We start from the raw sequence: 24,279 nt of genomic DNA, 5'->3' as shown, positions 1-24,279 counted from the left end.
GGAGGGTAATTATATAGCAAACGCGTTAAACTTGTTGTTTTGTTTACATAGTAACCAAACATTGAACATATTGGACTTAAATAGAGTATATTTCCACCATGAATTATGTCTAATCTATTTCACTACCACACATTATTTAGTGTATGTTTATTGCTACAACCTTGTTTTCACATAGTGGTATGGTCCATTCAATCCCGCCCCCGCCGCCATTTTCCATGTTATTCTCTTTTGCCACACAGTGTTTCACCAATTTTGAATGCGTCAATTTTTAATACTTTGTTAAGTTCGGGTTATTAAATTCCCTTCCCTTCTCCAGTTTAGTGGAGTGGGGAGCTTATCTCCGAATTCAGCAAAGGAGACGTCCTGCTTAGACAGCCATGTACATCAAACAGGTAAGCTAACGACACAGGACTTGAACGTGTTGCCGCTATTACTAGCCTAATTAAGCTATCTTAACGTTATTCCGCTGAATGACTGTACTCGGAACACCGAGGTTTCCCACTCCGTCTTGCGTTGATTGGAGTGCAGAGCTAAGCAAAATCACACCAAAGGCATCCATACGTTGAACAGCCAGCGTGCTAATGCTAGCTATGGCTACCTGGATTAATCTTGAATTGAATTGCCCGTCCCCCTTCTCAGGATGCTAAGCTAACGCAACAAGGCTAACGCTAGGTTAGCGGATTTGTCGTTTTCTATCAATGCTGCACGATACGATATTGCAGTCGATTTCATCATATGTAAATATGAGCTTTGATAGCAGTTTGGTTGTCTAATATATGGGTTATCTTGTTAGCAAGCATGTAAACCCGTTACCGTCCTGAATGAAAACTTGCCCATAACATTACAGTGGCCGACAGCCGAGGCCCTGTTGGAAATCGTGCTTATGGTACACTTGACGCTGCGCCCAGCACACAAGTTATTCACTTGTATCTGAGGGATTCAGTAATAGTTCCTGGCTTGCAGCTGAAGTCCCCTCACATAACCTCGTCTAGCTACCGTATGTGGTTACTTTTATTTTAAATAGGAGGGTGTTGTGACTTTGTGCTCACGGTGTTCTCTGGGTTCTTGTGCAGGTCATCATCCAGGGGTTCCGAAGTTACCGGGACCAAACTGTGGTAGACCCGTTTAGCCCAAAGCACAATGTCATCGGTGAGTATGTGCTCACCTCATGCTTTTGCATTGTACTGTATTTTTGTGTGTGTATTTGGGTGTAAGGGGATGTACTTGGGAGATAATGGTGTCTATATAAGTTGCCAGATCAAAGTTGGTGTGCCATGGACTCTCTGGTGGGTGGCTGTAGACAAATGTCACCATGTCCTCATTTTGTGTGTTTTTTCCTGATTATAGTTGGCAGAAATGGATCAGGAAAAAGTAACTTTTTCTACGGTATGTCAGCCTCAATTACTTTTACCCCACAGTGGTCAAACATTTTTCCCTACTGTGTAGTTATTTCTTGTTGTCTAAAACTGTGGCTCCACTCTGTTTTCTTAGCCATCCAGTTTGTGCTCAGTGATGAGTTCAGTCACCTGCGACCTGAACAGCGCCTGGCCCTGCTGCATGTAAGTACTGGCAGATGTCAGACACGCTACAGATCCCAGCGACTGTTTTGAAAATGGCCACACACTGTGTGTGTAGCAATGTCTTGTTAGACATCCTTACACTGACAAAAACTTCCAAATAACTAATGTTGGATTGCAAAAGTCTATATATGATTAGATGCATTTCTATTAAAATACAATGTGTTGTTGGAGATTGAAACACAATGGCACACATTAGTAATAAATGTAAACATGGAATGATTGTTTTAAATATGTATTTTCTCCCCTGTCACTGTAGGAGGGAACTGGTCCTCGTGTCATTTCAGCTTTTGTGGAGATTATATTTGACAACTCTGACAACCGGCTCCCGGTATGAATGGCAAACATTTCATATTGATCCTTTTACTTTAATCACAGACACACTGATTGATCCTGTCCAACTTTCAAATGTATTTGTCATAAAAACGTGGTTGTTTTGATTGTTGTAGACATTATAAGCTAAAGCTAGAGATGTACTGGTATATTGGCATGTGGTCTGGATTTGCCAATATTGTTGTATGTCCAATGTAATTGTTTACTGCTGTTTGGCTGATAGTGGAATTGGCACTTGTGTGTACAACACTTGTGCCAAATTAACCATAGCATAATAAAGTATAGCACTTAACTTCCAAATTAGGCACAGGATTTAAATAAAGCTTTCAAGATGGGCAATGTAACCCATTTTACACCTGCATTTGTACAGAGACTCAAAACAATCAAATGTGGCAAAGCACCAGATATGGCATCGTCTTTAAAACAACTTTCCTCAACATCCTTAGTCCAGGCTACCAGTGGAAGTGGTACAATATCGTCGCTGTATTATGTTGTTCCGTTCATATTGAACTGTCTCCCTAAATTGCTGATGGCTGCTATGACCACTGATTGTAGTCACACTTCCTCCAGTACACACAGTGCTTATTATTCTGACAATGAAGGCCGGATGTTTACGCCACTCTAGAAATCCAAAGAAGGTTTTTAACTGGGTATGAAACTGTAATCATGCAGCTGGGTAATACTGTGACATAACCAGCCAATTCTGCTGCTGTGTGTGATTCTCTGCTTGACCAGTGATAAATGTCTCTCCCTCCAGATCGACAAAGAGGAAGTCTCCCTTCGCCGTGTCATTGGCGCAAAGAAGGACCAGTACTTCTTGGACAAGAAGATGGTGACGTAAGTATTGCTGCGGTGATGTAATCACAGGAAATAACTCATGTAATAATAATGAATGTAATCACTTGTTTGATGGTGTCTATGATTGTTGCAGTAAGAATGATGTCATGAACCTTCTGGAGAGTGCCGGCTTCTCCCGCAGTAACCCCTACTACATCGTCAAGCAGGGAAAGGTGCCGACCTCACACTTGTTTAACACATAATAGTTTATTTTCCAGCACCTTCTAATGCATTACAGTATTTAAGCAGGGCTGCAAAAAGAATGCTAACTGTCCTTAGCTAGATGTCTTGGCTTGCCATGTCAAAATCATAACGTGTACAATATCAGCTGATTCAAGGATTAATTTGTAAAATCAGAAATTATGACTGTACGTAAAATGTCAAAATTTTCAGGGAGGAATATCTTACACTACATTGAACAGCAAGGTACACCATCTCATGCATCATTTCAATGTTTCATATAGATCAACCAAATGGCCACAGCACCCGACTCCCAGCGTCTGAAGCTGCTGAGAGAGGTGGCAGGGACGCGGGTGTACGATGAGCGCAAAGAGGAGAGTATTTCTCTCATGAAGGAGACGGGTAAAAGCTTCTTCTTGTTTTATAGGCTGCCATGAATTATTATTATTATTATTATTAATATTATTGTTGTGCTTTTGTTCATGTTTAAGGGGTTGGGTCCCAAAATTATGTTTTGTCTACTTATGTCAGGATTAAACTAAAATATTTTTGAGGTTTCACAATGCTCTTCAATATCTACTTAGTATGTTTCATTATGACATTTGAAGTTTGATAGTTATGCAATATAACATACCAATATTCCTCTTCTTCCTATTATTGTTATTGTTATTATTATTATTGTTATTCCAGAAGCCATTTTGTATGACCATGACATGTACATGATGGTGAACAACATATAATTCCTACTACATAGCAGTTGCCATTAATTTATCACTTGTATAAAAAAATACTAGTCCCACTAATACAAAGTGTGGAGTTATTAGTGATTCACATTTAAAAAAAAAAACAACCTGATATGCGTGTTCCTCAGAGGGCAAGCGAGAGAAGATCAATGAGCTGTTGAAGTATATTGAGGAGCGTCTGCACACCCTGGAGGATGAGAAGGAAGAGCTGGCTCAGTACCAAAAGTGGGACAAAATGAGAAGAGCCCTGGAGTACACCATCTACAACCAGGAGCTGAATGAAACCCGTGCCAAATTGGATGAGGTAACAAACTCAAGAAGACGAAAATGATGTACTGTGTATATGCAGAGTAAAAGACTACATCATCCAGAAAATTACATATACTCAATATGATACAGATTATTGATCTTAATGTGGCTAATGTGTTAAACAGCATGTTTGATTGCAGGTTTATGCCCGTTGGTCCTGGTTAAAATACAACTCATTGCAAGAATCGACCAGTCACTGTGGCATGTGCATCAAAATGTTGTTTCCTCCTCTGTTGTGTACAGCTTCAGTACCAAGACTTTTGTGTTCTGTTTTTTTCCAGCTGTCCTCCAAGAGAGAGACCTGTGGAGACAAATCCAGACAGCTGCGTGATGCTCAGCAAGATGCCCGAGACAAAGTAGAGGTAAAGAATTCCACCTTGCAGAAGAAATACTGATATCTGGCATCAGGGATGGGTGAAAATAAATATCGTCGTCGTCACCACCACCACAACATTATTAAGGAGTTACAATATTTAGTGAATTATTCAAAATGACATGGTAAAATTTCAAGTGTTTATTGTTTGTGTTTATCAAATCGTTTAAATTATGTATTTATTTATTTTAAGTCCAGAATTGTCTAATTTTTAAAACAAGATTACTCTAACAATTTCGCACAGTAAGAGGTTTTTAAGATTAAACTTAACTCATTAAGCATGATTTATGAATCACAGTGTCGCTAAAGGAGTTTTGTCAGGATGTGGTTGTAAGGAGAGCTGATAAATTATGTTATTGAACTTTAATCCAAAAGCATTAGAAACAGCAGAAATAGAATACAGAAACTACTTTAGCTTTTCATCACATGTCATCAGTGGTTTATATGTCTTATTGTAAGCTGGCTGGCTGCTTCTGTCTGTCCACATACTTGAGAACGCATGAAAATAAATACATTCATAATTCATTGAACATTTTTAGAGTGCTCATGTATCCAACTCTCCTGACAGTATGTGGCCTTGGTAAATAAATGGACAGTCGATTAATCACTGAAGAGGAAGTAAGTTGTTGTATTAACACTCCTGTGAATTAAATCTCACAGCCTGCTTCTTTATGTTGGCTCCCTTTCTGTAGGAGACGGAGCGTGTTGTGCGAGAGCTGAAGTCCAAGATCTCTGCCATGAAGGAGGAGAAAGAGCAGCTATCGGCCGAGCGCCAGGAGCAGATCAAACAGAGGACCAAGCTCGAGCTGAAGGCCAAGGACCTGCAGGATGAGCTGGCAGGCAACAGTGAACAGAGGGTACGGAAGCCTCCCATCTGCGTCACTCTGCACATGTGATGCTGCACCAGCGACACTCCCCCCCTCTCCCTTCCCCTGCACCATCAATGTATACCGAGAAGGATGGTAGTTTTCTCTTTTGAGGCACTCTACTCACCCCTGCTACCAGTTGGAAATAGGGATACTTGTGCATAACTGCTTTTGTTATGCTATAGTAGTGACCTTTTTGTGACTCTCACAACTTTAATGTGTGGATAAAAAATAAAAAAAAGATCAATTATGTAGTTTATGAAATGTTTAAAAAAAATAATAATAATAAATGATTAATTTACACAATTGTCACTGATGAATTACCTGTCTTTTCATCAGTCCATCAACTAATCCAAAATCACTGATTTTAAATAGCACTGTGTTTTAGTTTTATCCCCCACTAAAACAAGAAGTGTGGCCTAATGTATAAAGTTGGCAGTTTTAGTTCTGAATCTTTCAGTCGAACGTTTGCTGGTCTAGTCGTGGGATGAATTGAGAACCAAAACAGAGGAAGCACCAGCCTGTGTATCAGACTCTTTGCCATCAGCTCCACTATACATCATTCCTGGCACGAGGTTGTGTGTACAGAGCTGGCACGGATCACTCTCCGTATGGCCTTGTGTTCAGTGTGTGTTTGTGTGCACGTGTGAGTATGAGGACGGTAATCATACACAAAGACTTTATTGGCTCAGTCTGTGAGTGAAACATGCTGGGTCCCAAGCAGCATGCTGTCTGTTGGTTGGATTAAGCCCACCTGGCTACGGCTGGCACAGCACCAGCCAAAAGTTATTGGAGCAAAATGAAAAGCAAGGGGAGCAGAACTGCGTCACTAGCTGCTGATGGTTCTGATTTGAGTTGGCCTTGACACGAGGGGGGAAAGTAGAGGTCTTCATACCTGTGGGGTGACAACCCACCTTCATCCACCCACACAGAAAAATCTGTCAAAATCAGTAGTCACTGGGCTGGTCTGTTGTCAGGGAGATCCAGGTGAAATTGCATATGGTGCATGTTCCCTGAATGCCCAAGTGTTGCCTGTGTCCAAATTAGGTTGTAGTTTCCCAGTTTTGTTTTTCTTTTTAAAATCATATTTCTTTCACAACCAGTTTCCCATATTCAACTTTCTCTTCTTTTCTTCCCCTCCTCGTCTCAAAGTTCTACATTTTGAAAATTCTTTTGTAAAATTTCCTGTTCTTGCTCCTCCAGAAACGCCTGCTGAAGGAGCGTCAGAAGCTGTTAGAGAAAATTGAAGAGAAGCAAAAAGAGCTGCAGGAGACTGAACCCAAATTCAACATGGTGAAGGAAAAAGAGGAGCGCGGCATATCCAGGTAGCGATGACTCATTCTCAGCCACAGTCCCTCGAGCCTCTGGTGACCAGGCATAACTCGATGAGTCAGTCATCACAATTTGAATACATTTTGATAGCGAGAAATCAAGAGGTGGCTGCACCTATGAGATATCTGTGGATTTAGTTTGATGCAGGTGTGCTACAAACATTTGGAATCGTAAATTGCAGGATGGTGACCTTGAGAAAACCACACCTGTTCTTTCTTTCAAAACTCTGCTGCTCATTTGTTAAAGACGTCGTATTACATGGCTGATGATCAAAGCTACAGACACGTGTACAGGGAGTAACAGAGAAATTAGGAATTGTGAATATATAACTGTGGCTGAGGTTATCTGTGCACATGTCTACAGTTTGTTGGGAAATGAATCGAATCAAGATGGTTCATTGACGTGGCTTCCTGTGTGAAAATGTTGTAACTCCTTCTGTGGCTGCGCTTCCTTCCAGGCTGGCCCAGGCTACACAGGAGAGGACAGACCTGTACGCCAAGCAGGGCCGAGGCAGTCAGTTCACCTCCAAAGAGGAGAGGGACAAGTGGATTAAGAAGGAACTGAAGTCTCTGGACCAGGCCATCAATGATAAAAAGAGGCAGATTGCAGCCATCCACAAAGACCTGGAGGATACAGAGACCAACAAGGAGAAGAACCTCGAGCAGTACAATGTAAGACAACTCAGAACTGTTATACTACTGCTCCAGTTCTCCAAGAAGATTTGTAGTTCAGTGGGGAGTCTGGGTTTAAGACCCATTTCCAAGATCAGTTTCAGAGGGAGTTACAGTTTAAGAACAGTATCTTTTTGCAGCTGAGGTGGAAAATCACTAGTTGAGGGGTACAATTGAAGCTGAATGAATGAAAATGCCTCTGTTACTATTATTACTACTATATTGTATAATACTTTATTATGATATAATTTTGTTTAAAGGTAATTCCAAAATACTAACCTATTCAGCTCCCTTTCAAAATGACATCAGGTTGCTGTTGTGGTTTATAATCTCGATAATTAACGAAAGTTAATTCACATTGTAGCCGGTGGAAGTGTTAATACTTGTTTTTTTAAAGGCTACTATATGTTTCTGTATCATTTCTGTAAAAGCTTTGTGCAGTTTTAATCTAACTTCTTGACAGGTGAGTGTATCTGACCCACTTTCAACTTGTCTCTTTAGAAACTTGATCAAGATCTAAATGAGGTCAAGACCCGTGTTGAGGAACTGGACAAAAAGTATTATGAAGTGAAGAACAGGAAAGATGAGCTGCAGAGCGAAAGAAAGTAAGAACCTTATCTTTCCCTCTGACCTTCTCTTTGACCTCACGTCTTCGACTTTATTTTAAAGTTCAGTCTTGGCTTGTGCTCTTTTTTTTTATTTATTTATGTTGTGTGTAGTTTCAGGCAGTAAAGCATCACTTTATTTTGACAAATCTTTACATGAGTCATGCCTGCATCTTGCATTAAGCTGAAAGGTCGAATTGTTCACGTGTCTTTTAAGCCAATATGCTGCTTCCGCTTGGCAACCTTTAGTTACATACCGGAGTATTGTCTGCTGTGAATGTCACCAGGCCTTCTCTGGCCACTTAAACAATGAGGTTTATTTATATAACACAGAGGATGATGCCTTGGGCCTCTGCTGCCAGACACCTTTTTGCTTTTAAAAGGTCCTCCTGGGTGGATGAATTGTGTTGTGGGTTAGTAGCGAACAAGACAGCTGCTTCCCTGCTGCTAGAAACACGACAAACGGAGAATTTCCATTCTGTCCAACTGTTTATTGAGATGACAGGCTCAAGGCAAAATGTGTTTTCTCATTAAAAATTGAATTCCATTAAATTCGGTAACAGGCCCTCATCACTAAATGCAACAGATTTCATGAATATGTTCGTGTTTGTCTGATATTGAATCTGTTATGCACCCTCCAGTTCACTGTGATCCATTGTTTAGGTGTAGTGGGTGAAAAGGCAGCATAATGACAGCTTTGATAGAAGGAACACAGCATCCAGAGCAGACCCCACAGCTGCAAGCTATTAGTAGTGTGTGATCCAAAAAATATGAAAAAATTACAAGAAATACCCTAATGGAAACAAGAGGAAGACTGTTTTGGCAGTGTTATTGTTGTAATTATTTCATTATTTAACAAGAATTAAGCAAATATATGTTTCACTTGAGGATGACAGCAAATAGTCTCAATCTGGGACAAAAAATAATAACATAAAATACATAAAATAATGTAAAAGTCTAGGGGATTAACCTTTTTTTAATAATCCACTTAATATTGCATGCGTGCATATAGTGAATCAGCAGTCATGGACAAGGAATCATGTTAAAGTTACTGTGTTTTTCCTTATTTTTGTGAAGAGGACAACCTCTGAAATACAAAATCGTCTTTTTCTTTCTAGTAAGATGTTTTTATTTATTCATAAATTATTTACATCAAAAAGATTCCTAAGAGACATAATAACCATTTTAGTGTGTTTAGTGTCCTAGTTTTGGGGTGTTTTTTTTTTTATTTTTTATCACTGACTTCTTTTTCTGTGAGTATCATGGCTTCAGCTTGGTTTTGGTCTTTCTGGTGACATAAGTGTAACATTGTGTGACTGCCTGTGTTCGTCCAGCTACCTGTGGCGTGAGGAGAACGCAGAGCAGCAGGCCCTGGCAGCCAAACGAGAGGACCTGGAGAAGAAACAGCAGCTCCTTCGAGCGGCCACCGGCAAGGTCTGTGTCACTGTGTATGACTGCGTAATTATTGACTTGCATAACGCAGCTACAGGATACCTAATTTTGTCTGGACAAGTGAAAGATGTGTCTGTGTTTCTGTGAGCAAAGAAAAAGTAAATTGAAAATGTAAGCTAGACAGTAAGCTGACATTTGTAAGCTAGAGGTAGACCTGCAATGCCACACATGTATTAAACCTTCACACATGCACTTGCTGAAGTACTGTGAGAGGGGAAATGGGCTAGTGAAGATAAATCAAACCCCAAGTGAAAAAGTGCCTTTTTCTCCAAATGAGCCCACCTGAATACTGCAAAGGACTCACTTTGTGACTCAGCCAGTTGTCAGGATAGCTATATCAAATGGAATCATTCATCTGCCTCGCTACTGGCACCTTATCATAGCCAGCTAAATTTACATATGACTCACTCCTCTCTGCCCCATCCAGTAACTGCCAGTCGTTTCTTCTGGAAAGATACATCAATCAAATATCACTCCTGAATAATGTCTGCTGAGATGAAAGGCGGCTGTTTGTGGCTTCATGGGCAAATGTCCTGCATTTATTTTTCTTTCATGAGTCCAGGCTGACTCATCCTGCTTCCAGCCTTTGATGGACTCTTATCTGTCCTCTCTCACATTTTATATTTATAGTGTACAGTTCATAATGTTGAACAGTATTGACAAAATACAAAATGTACTTTCTGTTTTTGGCTATACCTCACAACATGAGCTGCAGTATATTCGGAGGTGGCTCATAGAAACACATTTTTCTGCGGGATTTTCTCCAGCATACAACACAAACTCTTCACAGCACAGGATTTCATCTGTGAAGAAATCCTTCTGTGACAATGTTCTACGTTAGAGATAACGGCTACTTTAGTTATATTGACAACATTATAATAATGATTTGATATGTTTTAGGTCTGTTATGCTGTGTTAATTGTTGTATTAATATTATAATTATTTTATATATTAGTTTAAAGTTATTTTCCAATCTTATGTGCTAAAATGATTGATTTTAGGTCTTTTTTTTCTTTTGATTTTGTAATTTAAGTGAGAGTCATTCCTCTTCTTTCTCTTGTGGTCCTCCAGGCTATCCTGAACGGCATTGATAGCATCAACAAAGTCCTTGAGCATTTCCGTCGGAAGGGGATCAACCAGCATGTTATCAATGGTTACCACGGCATCGTCATGAACAACTTTGAGTGTGAGCCGGCTTTTTACACCTGTGTGGAGGTGACTGCTGGTACCAGGTGAGGGCTGCTTCATACATTTTCACTGCTAGCTCCTTGTGTTGTTTTCAATGAAAATGTCGCTACCAAACATTTGTGACGGGTATGAAAGCTTGGCGACAAAACTCGTGCAAAAAAACAGTTGCTCCACTTGCTGCATGCTGATACAAATGTGTCCTGTGGATATAAGGAGCAGGGTGTTGCTCTATGCTGCATGGGACGCCAACAGACTAGTTAAAATATTCAGAGTGCTTGAAATATTGTATAGTGTTAAGTTGTTTCTCTTTCTACACCATCGGTATACTATATGCCTGTATCTGTACCTTCATGTCCACTAATTATAGGAACAGATGTTGTATATATTTTGTATAATGTTTTCACAGATGTAAAGATATTTGTCAACTATTTGATTTGTATGACAATATTGCAAACCTGTCCACTCATATGTCTTTATTTTTCTCTTGTGCTCTCATGTTTGCCAGACTGTTCTACCACATTGTGGAGACTGACGAAGTCAGCACCAAAATACTAATGGAGTTCAACAAAATGAACCTGCCTGGAGAAGTCACATTCCTGCCCCTGACTAAGCTGGACGTCAGGGACACCGCCTACCCAGAGACCAATGTAAGGAACATGCATACATTGCCATCTGGGACTTTGTAGGTAGTAAATTTAGACCCTGACAGCAAATGAATGTAACTAAATCTGGGACAGTTAAGATTAAAGAAACTGTATTCATGTATGTTAAAACATATTTGATTTTGCTTATTTCGATTTTTACCTAGAAGTGTACAACCATGTACTTTTACTTATAATTTTCCCAGTTACCCCAAGCATATATTCCACTGTTAACCATTTTGCGACGATCAGTTTTTGTTTGATGACGAGGTGTGCAGTTTTTACCACTGTGTTCATACCAATGTGTGTTTGTCCCGTAAGGATGCTATTCCCATGATCAGCAAGCTGCGCTACAGCAACAACTTTGACAAGGCCTTCAAGCACGTGTTTGGAAAGACCCTGATTTGTCGCAGCATGGAAGTGTCCACCCAGCTGGCCAGAGCTTTCACCATGGACTGTATAACTCTGGAGGGTAAGCTGACATGTGATACACATGAAATCAGGCTCTTTGACTTCCGTTTGTAACACTGAACTGCATCCTTGTTTAGTTTTTATATAGCATAAATTAAATATTTAGGACTTTGTTATTGTAATTCCAGTAGAAACCTTTTATCTCTTATATGCAGTACATTGTGTTGTGACCTCCTAGGTGACCAGGTGAGCCACCGTGGAGCTCTGACAGGAGGCTACTACGATACCAGGAAGTCTCGTCTGGAGCTGCAGAAAGACATGAGGAAGGCTGAGGAGGAGCTGGGCGAGCTGGAGGCCAAGCTCAATGAGAACCTGCGCAGGAACATTGAACATATCCTTTCTATTAAAATATATAATGGAATATTTTGATCCATATGCCCCCTCTGGGGAAGTCAGAACACATAATTGAAATTATCTACTTAATGGGATTTGTATTACAGTTTTAAAAAGAGCCTGTATGGCTAGCGGTGCTGCAGACATCTTTGCCGTATTACTGACAATGAAAATCTGTGGACGTTTCAATGTAGATTAGAAGGGTCTTACTCTTTCTCTTTCTGTCGGATGATTGGCTGAATTAGGGCCTATTTTACTCAAAAGTGAGTCATGCAGTTTCTGTAAAAGCTTCACCAAATGATCACTTCATCAAAGGGACAGAACCCCCCCATTGAGATATATTGATGTGTGAAATGTGTTGAGTCACATATGAATACCAAACAGTTATTATGTCTTATACAGGAAGGACCGCTTGACATTAGATAAGATGTTTGAAAATGAGTTATTTACCTTTCAACTAAACAGACTTCACCCCCTTTAAAATATTGTTATGATATTTATAAACATTGGATATAGTTTGTCAGAAATTCGCTTCTCATCTTGTAACAAGTTGAGGAACTGACTTTCAGGATAGAATCGCCGATTTTTCTGAAATGTTGAGTTTCAGTTCGAACTAGTTTTTCCAAATTAGATTTCCTGTTAACATATTTTTCGGTTTTCATAAAATGGCATATTTAATGTCTATTTTAAGGACAGCAGGCAGCACAAGGCTGGAGTTACTGAAATAAAACGTGTGATAAACTGTAGGCATATGATATTGACATTCTGCACCTGGCCTTGGAGAAACGGAGGAGGAAACAGTCATGGCAATTATTATTCTGTTACCAAGTGTGTTGGAAATTGATCCGTCTAAATACGACGACCTTCGCACCGCCGTCTCCTGTTGAAATATTTTAATTAGTATGCCACCGTGCAGTGTATAGGAGACTTTCCTCTATCTTGGAACTCTATTGAAAGAAGTTATAACACCCTTAAGTGCAGCCCTCACTCAATTACAGTGTGATGTCACATGGCTGAGCCTGTATTTTAAATATGGATTAAATCCATCTGGGTTATGTAGCTGACTCAGATGCAATGAGAGGGTCTAATCAGGTCAAGGCGGATTAGTGTATGTTAGGTCATATCGGCCAGAGCCATGACTCACTGCTGGACAGCCCATGAAGGCAAAACAGGCGGATCAGAGAGGATTTGAGTTTGCGTGTACGGTATGTTTATGGATATGGTGACTTCCGTCCAGGTATGATTATCTGTGTGTTTGCACACCTGTGTGATTGTGTGTGGCTTCTCACTCGCAGTCAGTGTCTGCAGGTTAATGTGTGCACCTGGCGATTACGTATATGTGTGAGTAGGCAGGGGAAACGGATGACTGAGCCGATGACATGGCGCTCATCCTTCACTCCTGCAGAGGTGAGTCAGAGAACAGATCAATTATTTAAACACCCCTTGTTGTTCACTCTCCACCTCTGTCCTGTCGATAAGCATGAGATTAGTCTGATGCGCCTCACCCATCCTTTCTGTTTCAAGTTGCCACCTTTATTTTGCCACCAGCGCCACATTGCAGTGGAAGCATAGAGGTAATGCAATAAGTGCGTTGTGACTGCTCATAACTGCTACAACTCTTATCAACTTGAAAAGCACCCGACTTATATTTTATTCACAAGAGTGGAAGTGGTCATCACAGAGATTAATGCAGGTTTCTTTTTTTTCTTTTTTATAATTTTAGAAAATACCATTCAGGGCAGTTAGAATCAGAATCAGAATCAGAAGTTAGTGGCCTGATGTCAGCTGTTCCCATTTAAGAAAATGATCAGGTGGTCTTAAACCATCTATTTTCTCCATCTGCTCCGGGCTACAGGCAGGGCAGTCCTCTGACTTTCAGTAGCCCTTTTTAAATCAGCTGACTGGCTTCAGTGTTTATTGAGTCCTGTTGAACCTCAAAGGCCCAGAGGACTGTTGTAGTTCTGGAAGATCAATAAGCCTGTCTGTTAAATTAGCTTGATGATGAGTATGTGCAGCCCTCCTTAATCCTCCGCCTTGATATCAATAATGATGACACAGTCTTCCCTTTGAGGCCCAATCACATGATTGAAGCACTCTAAGTTGCACTAAAAGGCCTACAAGCTGTCCACTGACCTTTTTTATTTGCTAATGGGAACAGCCTCAACAAAGGATCTCTGTTGCTTCTGTCTTTTGTTCATTTGTGTATAATGCTTTTTTGTTCTTCTCTGTACTGAGGGGAAGGACAGTATGCAGTTTCAGCAGTGCAAGTCTTGCATAAGGTGAATGCAGTATGCACTCACACTACTAGGCAGACCAACAGAGGTAATGTGGACAGCTGTAGACACTGGGTCACATCAATTTGGGAAAACTATGAGAAGATCAAGTCTGACGAGCCATCTCAACTTAAAAATTCTTTAATAAATGAGTACTGAGAGAAAATCGAAAATCTGTAATAAAGATTGGCTTATTCTTCCTTAATCGCTGCCTCCACGTATCAACAATGAGATCGACCAACTGATGAACCAGATGCAGCAGATTGAGACACAACAGAGGAAGTTTAAGGCATCCAGAGACAGTATTTTGTCAGAGATGAAGATGCTGAAGGAGAAGAGGCAGCAGTCAGAGAAGACGTTCATGCCCAAGGTAATCATAAAGTAATGTCACAATGTCATAATTTAAACTTCTATATAAGCTCAGAGTTCAAGGTCGCCAAGACCTGACTGAATTGAAAATTCTTCATGGTTTTGCAGGATCAATGCCTGTGTTGTCCACTGACATCTGACTCTTTCTCCCTCTTCTTCCTCTCAAGCAACGCAGTCTCCAAAGTCTGGAGGCCAGCCTCCACGCCATGGAGTCCACCAGGGAGTCCCTGAAGGCCGAGCTGGGCACAGATCTGCTCTCTCAGCTGAGCCTGGAGGACCAGAGGCGTGTCGATGACCTCAACGATGAGATCCGTCAACTCCAACAGGTCAGCAGGAGGATTGGACAGAGATTTATGATCTGTGTCTGTTTTTCATACACAGAATCTGTGCCGCAGTTTTGTCACACCATGACATAACTGACAGTCACAGTGGTTTCTGTCCCTGGTATGGATTTCTGTTAAATTGAGAAAAATTAAATGTTTTGTAGCCAGGTGGCCTGACCAAGCTCAAAAAGGCTTCCTGTGAGTAGGACAGTCAGATCAGTGCTTTCACCTGCTGCTTTATAAATTTATACTATTTATTTGTTTATTTCTGAGAGAAAGTATCCACCGTGTTAAAACATTGTAGTATTTTCTAATAAATATTCACAGTACAAATTCAAAATGGACAAACACACACACATTTGTTTTTTGACAGACCTCAATTACTTTTTTTAAATCACTTTCAAAAAAAATGTTTCCAACTGTTTACGATTTTGGTAAAATGTAGTTATTCATCTAGATTTGTTTTATTTGATTTTGAAATCAGCCCATTGAAGGATGGATCTGTCTTTTCTGTTTGTTCCCCCACAGATTTGATAAAAGCACAAACCTTTTAGAATAGCCCTGTTACACTGAAATAGTGGTTGCATACACATCCCTCCACCTGCTTATATGTAGTTCAGAGAATACGCCTGTTGCCAACATTTTGTTGTTTCTCTGTTTCCCCTCCCTCTCTGCCTGCTGCTAGTGTATTCAAATGACCTGACTGAGGTGAGAGTAGCCGGCAGCAGCTGTGTGTGGGATGTTCCTGTGATGCAGCGTCCTCCTCTTTCTCTTTCACTGCCAGCTGCTCTCAGCTCTCACCTGAATGAACTCTCAGCCACTTCCTGATATCGTTGCGCAACACGGAGCCCCCGCAACACGGAGCCTTTCATTTATGGTTCTGCAGTGTTGTCAAATTTAATTGCTTGCGACATAACGCTTTGTTAGGAGGTATTGTTAATGTGGCATATATATATATATAACAGATGTAACAGATATTAATCAGAGACTGCTTATACATAGTGCAGAAGTGGATATTGTTGTCCCGGTAGAGCAATCTGGGTAAGATGCCAAACAAAGATATTCAAAATAGATTTTTAGATATATTATTGCTAACAATATTATTTCTAGCACTCGTGCTATAAGGCAGATTTCTATCATCTGATATACAGAGCAAGAGAAGCTTTATTTGTTAACTTTTAGATCTGGTGTTGCTGGGAACGTACTAATGTCTTGTTTGTCTGCACTTGGTAAAGACCTAACAGGAGTAACTGATTGTGTTTTGTGTGTTGAATCCTCTATCCACCCACAGGACAACAGACAGTTGTTGAATGAGAGGATCAAGCTGGAGGGCATCATGACCAGAGTGGAAACATATCTCAACGAGAACTTACGGAAACGTCTCGACCAAGTGGAGCAGGTACACTGTCCCTTTTTAACTCCATAGAAACATGTCATAAGTCTCATAGTATGGCTCTGCATAGAGAATATTTGACGTAATGTTTTAAGATTTTGTATAACAGCTGCTTTGTTCTTCTTTGTTATTCACAAAGTAAATTATACATCATTACTTGCATAACCAGCAAGGTTTTGTTTGCAGCTGTTAGATGATTCAATAAATGTAATGTGTTAAATTGTGTGCTGTTGGAGAGTCTTGGATTCAATACTTTCATTCTTACAAGTCAGAAAAGGGGTGTTTGAATTAGCTTGACCTTTTTTTGATGTGACCTAATTTGCATCAACACAGGAGCTAAATGAGCTGCGAGAGACTGAGGGAGGCACAGTGCTCACAGCCACAACATCTGAGCTGGATGGCATCAACAAACGTGTCAAAGACACACTGGCTCGATCAGAAGGTACGCATTGTACCAAAGACACAACACTGGGATGGTGGTGGTAGCCCAATGTTTACAAAAGCCAGCTTTTAACCACAAGGTGAACCATTAAAATCTACACAAGCTGGAAAGTGGTTAAATATACACACATCTTACCAGGACCCTCAAACAAGACATAGACCCCAGTTCTTCCAGCAGAGCCGATCAGAAACCAGCACTGGTTTATTGTTGGTGACGGTTCCCAGTCGAGATTGTATGCCTTGATTAAATGTGACTACTATCTTCGGGACATCTTTAGTTGAATTAGTGCACTAATCAACTAATAGCTAAAACAGAGGGTGTGTTGGCACGAAACATATTTGGAGTTGTTCATTTAAACTGTAACAAAATTTGCTGTCTGGAAACTAAATTGAGAAACTGTAGACTGCCCTCAATGGGCTAGTACCACCAGCGGATGGTGAGAATTGCTGGGACAATTTGGATAATATGTTGTTCCAGAGGCAGCTGTACAGACAACATTATTGGCACCCCTGGATTTGAAGTACATCATGTACAGTATCTCCTGAAATAAAAGTGTGTAGTGAACCAGCTTTGGTCTATAGACACAGAACAGAAAAGGATAAAACAAAGATTTCAAAAAAGAAATTGGAAGATGGCTCTCATTGTTGCCAAAGGGGTGCAACCAAATATTAGGGAAGGGTGCCTTTTTAATGCTGTCCAGATCATGTTTTATATTTCTTCTATTAAAATCACTACATGTAAGTTGAAAAGAAATGTTTTTGTTGAATATCTTTTGACATCATATTAAATTATAATATTCTTAAGTAGGCATTATATCTAATCCTTTGTTCTAAACTCTTTGCATGTCAATTTTCCATTTATAATTTAGTGAACAGTCTGATTTTCTTCTGTCCTTTTTCTTTTAACAAAGTGGAAGAAATAGCCTCCACATGAGTAGGTTGTTGATGAAGCCTGTCAAGCTAAATGGAGTAATTGTGGCTCCTGAATGAAGGTGAAACTCATACATAGTGCTGGCTTCTTTTTGCTGTCTGTTTTTGAAAAGTTAATTTCCGAAAAACCAGAGAACCCAGCCTGTGACTGAATATTTATCCTTTTCTGAGCTTCTATGTGAATGCACTAATGTCTCATCTGGAATGAAACCCATCACTTCTCCTGCACCACCCTTACCATGTCCTCCCATGTCTTTCCCAGATCTGGATTCTCTGGTTGACAAGACAGAGGGGGAGATCAAGGACCACATAAGGAGCATGGAGCGCTGGAAGAACATTGAAAAGGAGCAGAATGACGCCATCAATCACGACACCAAGGAGCTGGAGAAGATGACCAACAGGCAGGGCATGCTGCTGAAAAAGAAAGAGGAGTGTATGAAGAAGATCAGAGAGCTCGGCTCCCTTCCTCAGGAGGCTTTTGAGAAGTACCAGACCCTCACACTCAAACAGGTACACACACATACATACACAAAGTGCTTAATGATGATACATGATGGTTTGTGGCAAAAATACATTCCACAGTTTTCTGAAGTTAATGAGGCTTCAGCAGTCTAAGTTAGACAAGTCAAGTGGATATCTTCGTTACCTTTTAGTACATTTTCCCTCTTATGAAACTGATTGAACTGACCAACATTAACATCCGTTTGGAGTCGAGCGTCTGTCTGCTTGATGAATTTGGGTCCAATATTTGCTTTACTTTTTGCTCTGGTCTGCTCTCCACCAACTCCTGCAGGAAATATCTGGCTGTTTAACTACCAAATGCTGCATTATGTTCACCAGTTTCTGCAGCTGCAGCTGAAAATGAAGTTGAAGAGAGCAGTGAGACTTAACTAAAACAGTAAATTTGGGAGCCATAGAACCAGATCAATGAGCTGAAAGATGTTGAAATGCTCCCTAGAGCTGAGGGGAACTGCAGACCTCTTGTTACCACAGCAACATAACCTTTAGATAAACTGTTTGATTTCACATTGACACTGAAGACATAACAGCAGCACTAACAATAACTAAGTAGGTCTACTGAAGGTCTATTTTTCTGTGCATCCTATCTGACTACGTGAGTCAAACTTATGAGTGTGCGCATACACACACACACAGAGACCCAGGTCTCCTAAGGAATAAGACCTGAGGCCATCACATCCCACCTACTCACCAGTGACTCAGACACTAGTTAGTGCTCTGTGTCTGATTTTTTTTTTCTTCAGCCAGCTGCCTCTGGGAGCACAGACTGTTGAGTGGACTGGGCTGCATCTTTCATAAGTGTGTGTGTGTCTGTGTGTGTGTGATCTCCCCTCCTTGACGGTGCTGAAAATAGTCTCACACTTTCTCATAAACACTCCACATAGTTAATCTTTCTCCACGGGACGCTGCTCGGGGGCAAGATGGTGCCATTGATTGCAGAAGTGGATGAGGGGGCCAAGTAATAATGGCACTTGCTCATGTTCCCTCGGTCATTAGTGATTCAGACGGATGAATTTATAGTTGGAGAGTTTGGAGAGTGCGTGTCACTTTTGAGCCAGACTAAGCTGGTTCTTAATTAATCAGGTAATATCTTCAGCTATGAATAGAATCTGGCAAAGCACTTTTAGATAGTTTCTGAATTGCGTAATGGATCTGAATTTATGTCCCTTAAGTCCCTTTAAGTCAACAAGTGGTATCAATGCACACTCAATACTAACAGGATACAGCTCATGTTCTGTCAAGATGATGATACACGGGTTTGTTGGCAGCGTGCATATTTTGATGGAAAATGAATCTTAAAACATTATATAGTTTACGATGATGATCTTAGTTTTATATAATATATTTAAAAACCTTTCTACCAGAACAAAAAAAGGACAAATGATGTAGAGCAACCTTTTAAAACAAATACAAAACATGCTCACTAATATGGATAAGAATGGAATAAATACAACTTTAATCATCATTAATGTAATGCCGCATTATAGACGAGGCTCTGAAAACAAGCGTGTTGTGAGAAATATTTTTAAAGATACTGACTGACAGACTGCCCGCCTGACTTCACCCGGACCTAATGGGGATTTAACATTTGTCTCTCTCCAACAGTTGTTCCGAAAACTGGAGCAGTGCAACACAGAGCTGAAGAAGTACAGTCACGTCAACAAGAAAGCTCTGGACCAGTTTGTCAACTTCTCTGAGCAGAAGGAAAAGCTGATCAAGCGTCAGGATGAGTTGGACCGTGGCTACAAGTCCATCATGGAGCTCATGAATGTCCTGGAGCTGCGCAAGTATGAGGCCATCCAGCTCACCTTCAAACAGGTACGTGGCTTGTCGGACCCTGTTCAAAGAGTCCAGACATACAGGCATACATCCAGTGACGTCACTGGAATATATCGGTCTGCTAATTGGTTACTCATTGCTTAACAAGACAAGCCTGGTTTTGTCACAGCACTTTCTCAGACTTTCGGTGTATGTAGACATGTATGTATGTATGTAGGTTCCTGAAGGTGCCTTATTGAATATTTCTTACAAGTGAAAGTCTTTTAATCCCCTTGGCTGTTCCCTGTGGACTGCAGTGGTGCTCTGGCATAAGATATAAGAGTCAGTGTAATCCTGTATTTGTGTCATGCAAAATATTATGATACAGTCGATATTTAGGGTCCCTTCTATAGCTTGAAAACATGAAAATATGGCCCCTAGAGTTAAAATTGGGCAATATCATTCCAGTGTGAAAGAGAATTAGTGGCGGTCAGTTTTCAATAATCCAATTTTCACTTAATATTTATTCTCCTTGTTGTACCTTTTTATGAACCGGTAATATTTATCTTGTGACCAATATTCACTTTCTGCCTCTTCTTGTCACATTTTCTCCCCTTCAGGTGTCGAAGAACTTCAGTGAGGTTTTCCAGAAGCTGGTGCCGGGTGGCAAAGCTACGTTGGTGATGAAGAAGGGTGATGCTGAAGGCAGCCAGTCTCAGGATGAGGGTGAGGGCGGTGCAGACAGTGAGAGGGGCTCCGGTTCACAGAGCAGCGTTCCTTCGGTGGACCAGTTCACTGGAGTCGGCATCAGGGTAAGAGTCTTTTTCAATAGTTCACTTTTTTCATTTTGACTGAGACTGAAAATGCTTTCCCTTTTTCAATTGTTGAAGAATGTAATTTCTTAAGGGTGTGTTATTATATATTTTTTCAATCAGAGTCTAAGGTGTTGTAATGACAATCAGTCTTTAAACTTTCTTTTGTTTGTTTTTCATATCGTCCAATCATGGTTACCTGATCTGATCACCAGGGGGCATCGGGAGTAGGAGGGGGTGGGGGAAGTTGCGTCTCAGCAGGATATTACACAGCCCGTCTGCAAGCTATGTCAAAGATGTGTGCCAGTGAAGGACATGCAGACCACACAGATAAAAAAAGATATTATATATTATTTATTTAGCAATGTCTTCTCTATTCAAACACTGGCTCCCTTTTTAAAAGTCTGGGTGTCTGCGACAATATCGCAGCCCCATGTTCCATTTAACATTATTATCATATCTTTAATATCACAATCCAAATCATATCCATAACGTTAACTAGTCTTATGGTGCCCAGAGCAAATTTTTGGTGAGCAGGCATGTGGAGAACGGAGATGCAGTGTGTCGAATGCATGGAAAAGAGACGGCAAACTGGTTTGTAATTAAGGATTTCAAATTCAGTCGTCACTTGTGCTGATTAACGGGGCTCAGCGGCCAGTCTGCAAAAGCCTTCCATTTACCTACAAACCATTGTACCATCCTTGGATACCTGATCCTGCCTCACAAAGCAGAACCAAGGTGAAGGTGGTCATGTGACGAGTAATACCTGATTCTCTTCCCTCTAAATGTATCTGTATCATTATCAAAGCTGTCACAAAAGCACCGATGCATTCTGGTCATCTGTTGGATCGTCTGTTTTCTCACCTGAGAATCTAATAATAATCAACCATTAAGTGAAAATAATGTGTGTTTCTGCGTGGGGTGTAATAACAACCTCCTCTGTCCCGTGTAGGTGTCGTTCACAGGGAAGCAGGGTGAGATGAGAGAGATGCAGCAGCTGTCTGGAGGTCAGAAGTCTCTGGTGGCTCTGGCCCTGATATTTGCCATCCAAAAGTGCGACCCCGCACCTTTCTACCTGTTTGATGAGATCGACCAGGCCCTCGACGCGCAGCACAGGAAGGCTGTCTCAGGTAAAGTGCTACTATAAATACATGTAGAGAAGGAAGTCAGCGAATCTCATACATGAATTAATTTCAGTGGGTAGAAGAGAAATGGAAACTTCCGTACAGTTTTATACAGCCCATACCGCAGGCCGACAGTCTATCTAAAGGATCAGAGTTGTTGTCAGTGTGTCAGACAGAAGCAGATTTGAAACGTAAGGCTGCAGTTTGTGGTGGAGTTGTATTTTGTTTGAATAAATCACCAGTGATCGTAAGAGGAAATCGTGGTTTCCATTCTTTGTGAGAAAATTATGACTCATCCTTCAATCTTTGAGCCTTAGCAAATGTAAGAAAGTCATAATTCCCATCTTTGTGCTACGTGTCCATTTCAGACATGATCGTCGAGCTGGCAGGCCACGCCCAGTTCATCACCACCACCTTCAGGCCTGAGCTGCTCGAGTCCGCCGACAAGTTCTACGGCGTCAAATTCAGAAACAAGGTGAGTCTTCTGCCAAAGGGCAGGATTTGTCCGCAAGTGTCATTCAAGTTTAATCTCAACAAGCAAAATAAGTGTAATAGTGCATGTGCAGCAGAAAATATCCAACTGAGCATGAAAATCTCTCAAGGATTTGTAACTGCAAAATGTAAATATCACATTATCCTGTATAACGCTATGGACTTTTTGGGTCAGACGGGTAGTAGTAGGAGAGACTGCCCTTAAAGTTAAGAACCTGGATTCACACTTCCAACTTGCTGAAGTGTCCTTGAGCAAGACGATAAATAAATGTCCATTAGCTGTTCTCATGCAAACAGCGAAAGGTCATTTACTTACAGCATATTATTTGTAAGGTGTCAATTCAGTTTTTGTCATGATCCTTTGCTACCTCCTGGTTTAAAGGAAGAAGCTGCCGTTATTTGATTATTATTATTTTTTTTTATTATATCAACACTTTTCCTGAAGAGACCAAAACCAGCAATGAATTGAACCGTGTTAAAAACCATGTTGTTGCACTACATGACATAATCGAGATCGAACATGCGGCTGCACAGTTGCTTTCTGTTTTCTCCTACACAGTTTCCCCCCGTAGACCAGGTTCGTTTTCTGTTGAGCTGCCTGAGTGAAAAGAAAATATTTTATGCTCTTGATTTTATTGAGAATTCATAACAAATGATTACTGCTTAGTCAGAGCGGCTAAAATGGAGGCATTGATTGGTCATTAACTGCGTGTGTGTGTGTGTTTTTAGGTGAGTCACATCGATGTGATCACAGCGGAGCAGGCCAAAGACTTTGTGGAGGATGACACCACCCATGGTTAATAGTCTTCTGCTCTTCATCATCCTCCTCGCCCCCTCCTCCTCCACCTCTACAGTGCACTGCGTAGCTCGAAGTTCTCCACAACAGGGCTCAAAGACAGAAATATCTCACTCAATCCGCCAGCCTTTTTCTGTTAAAGATAAACAACGCAGCAAGTCGAGGCTTCTCAGACCATCTCTGAAGTTGGAAGTTTAATTGGCTATGTTGTTTTGACACACATTTACATTTACGTTTGACTTTCAGGCTGATAAAACTACAGAGTTTAGAATAATGTGGTTTTAAGCAGAGGAGCCTCTGTGTGTATCGACCGCACTGGATCTGACGGCTAAACGGAGTGTAGTTCTTTTACACTGAAAGAAAAATCCTCATTTTGTCTGAAGAGAGCACTTGTTACCTTTTGTGTTACTGTGTTGAATTTTTCCAACAAGCAACAGTTTTGAGCTGAGTGCTGGTAATCTGTCATTTGAAATGGGAAGTGCCAGAGACGCTCTTAAAGGTAACGCGCCTTCAGACCCCTTTGACAAAGCAAATCATCTTGTGTACATTTGAGACTGTTTTGGTATGACTTTGATGCGGATTGTTAAACTGAAACCTTTAAAGCTCAGTGGAGATGGGAGCGTCTTAAAATGATCTGGAGTTTTGTTTTTGTTGCCGCCCTTGAATAAAGAGTTTTTGTTCTCTCTGAGGTTTCAGTAATGTATACTCTTCGTACTCATGAAACAATACTAACTTGTATCTGTCATAACCCGCCACATGGCTTAAAATGTTTAAAGGTTGTGGTTCATTTTTATGGTTGTTACTGTACTGTGTCATTTCCTTTTTGTTTTTTTAAGGTAATTTAAATATATGAAAAGTTTAATTCCAAAACACCAGTTTCTGTTTTGGAAATCAACACGCCTCCTTGAATTTGATTACTTGATATTAACACAAGTGGTTCAGCGGTGGATAGCCATATCTATTTGGGTCCTGAAATGACTCATAACTTCATTAGTAAGCCAAGTTGCGCTTTCCTGGAATGACAAGTTGTATTGTTTATCTTTTGTTTATTTCCTTACTGGATGTGTTGTTTGGGATTAAGCTCCTCATATGTTGTTCCTAGTTTCAAGTCTGCTTTTTAAATGTTTTGGTTCCTTTT

The 24,279-nt window shown here is 40.6% G+C and overlaps 1 protein-coding gene across 1 annotated transcript; it reads left to right on the top strand.

Moving 5' to 3' along the window:
• Positions 1–255: 255 nt before the first annotated feature.
• Positions 256–23,826, top strand: smc3 (structural maintenance of chromosomes 3). Its single transcript, XM_070913492.1, has 29 exons — positions 256–392; positions 1,074–1,149; positions 1,348–1,386; positions 1,492–1,559; positions 1,837–1,908; positions 2,668–2,747; positions 2,842–2,920; positions 3,212–3,329; positions 3,799–3,974; positions 4,261–4,341; positions 5,045–5,209; positions 6,422–6,543; positions 7,008–7,221; positions 7,723–7,826; positions 9,161–9,260; positions 10,350–10,510; positions 10,972–11,113; positions 11,429–11,579; positions 11,757–11,909; positions 14,403–14,554; positions 14,721–14,879; positions 16,168–16,275; positions 16,603–16,711; positions 17,903–18,150; positions 19,765–19,977; positions 20,538–20,729; positions 21,682–21,859; positions 22,222–22,328; positions 23,075–23,826. Exons 1-29 carry the CDS (start codon positions 378–380, stop codon positions 23,144–23,146), a joined length of 3,654 nt encoding a protein of 1,217 aa, XP_070769593.1. The 5' UTR covers positions 256–377; the 3' UTR covers positions 23,147–23,826.
• The last annotated feature ends 453 nt before the right edge of the window (positions 23,827–24,279 follow it).

This window comes from Enoplosus armatus, chromosome 2, assembly GCF_043641665.1.
Source record: "Enoplosus armatus isolate fEnoArm2 chromosome 2, fEnoArm2.hap1, whole genome shotgun sequence".
Taxonomy (NCBI): domain Eukaryota; kingdom Metazoa; phylum Chordata; class Actinopteri; order Centrarchiformes; family Enoplosidae; genus Enoplosus; species Enoplosus armatus.
Note: the sequence above shows the minus strand (reverse complement) of the source record. Positions and strands in the feature narration are given on the sequence as shown.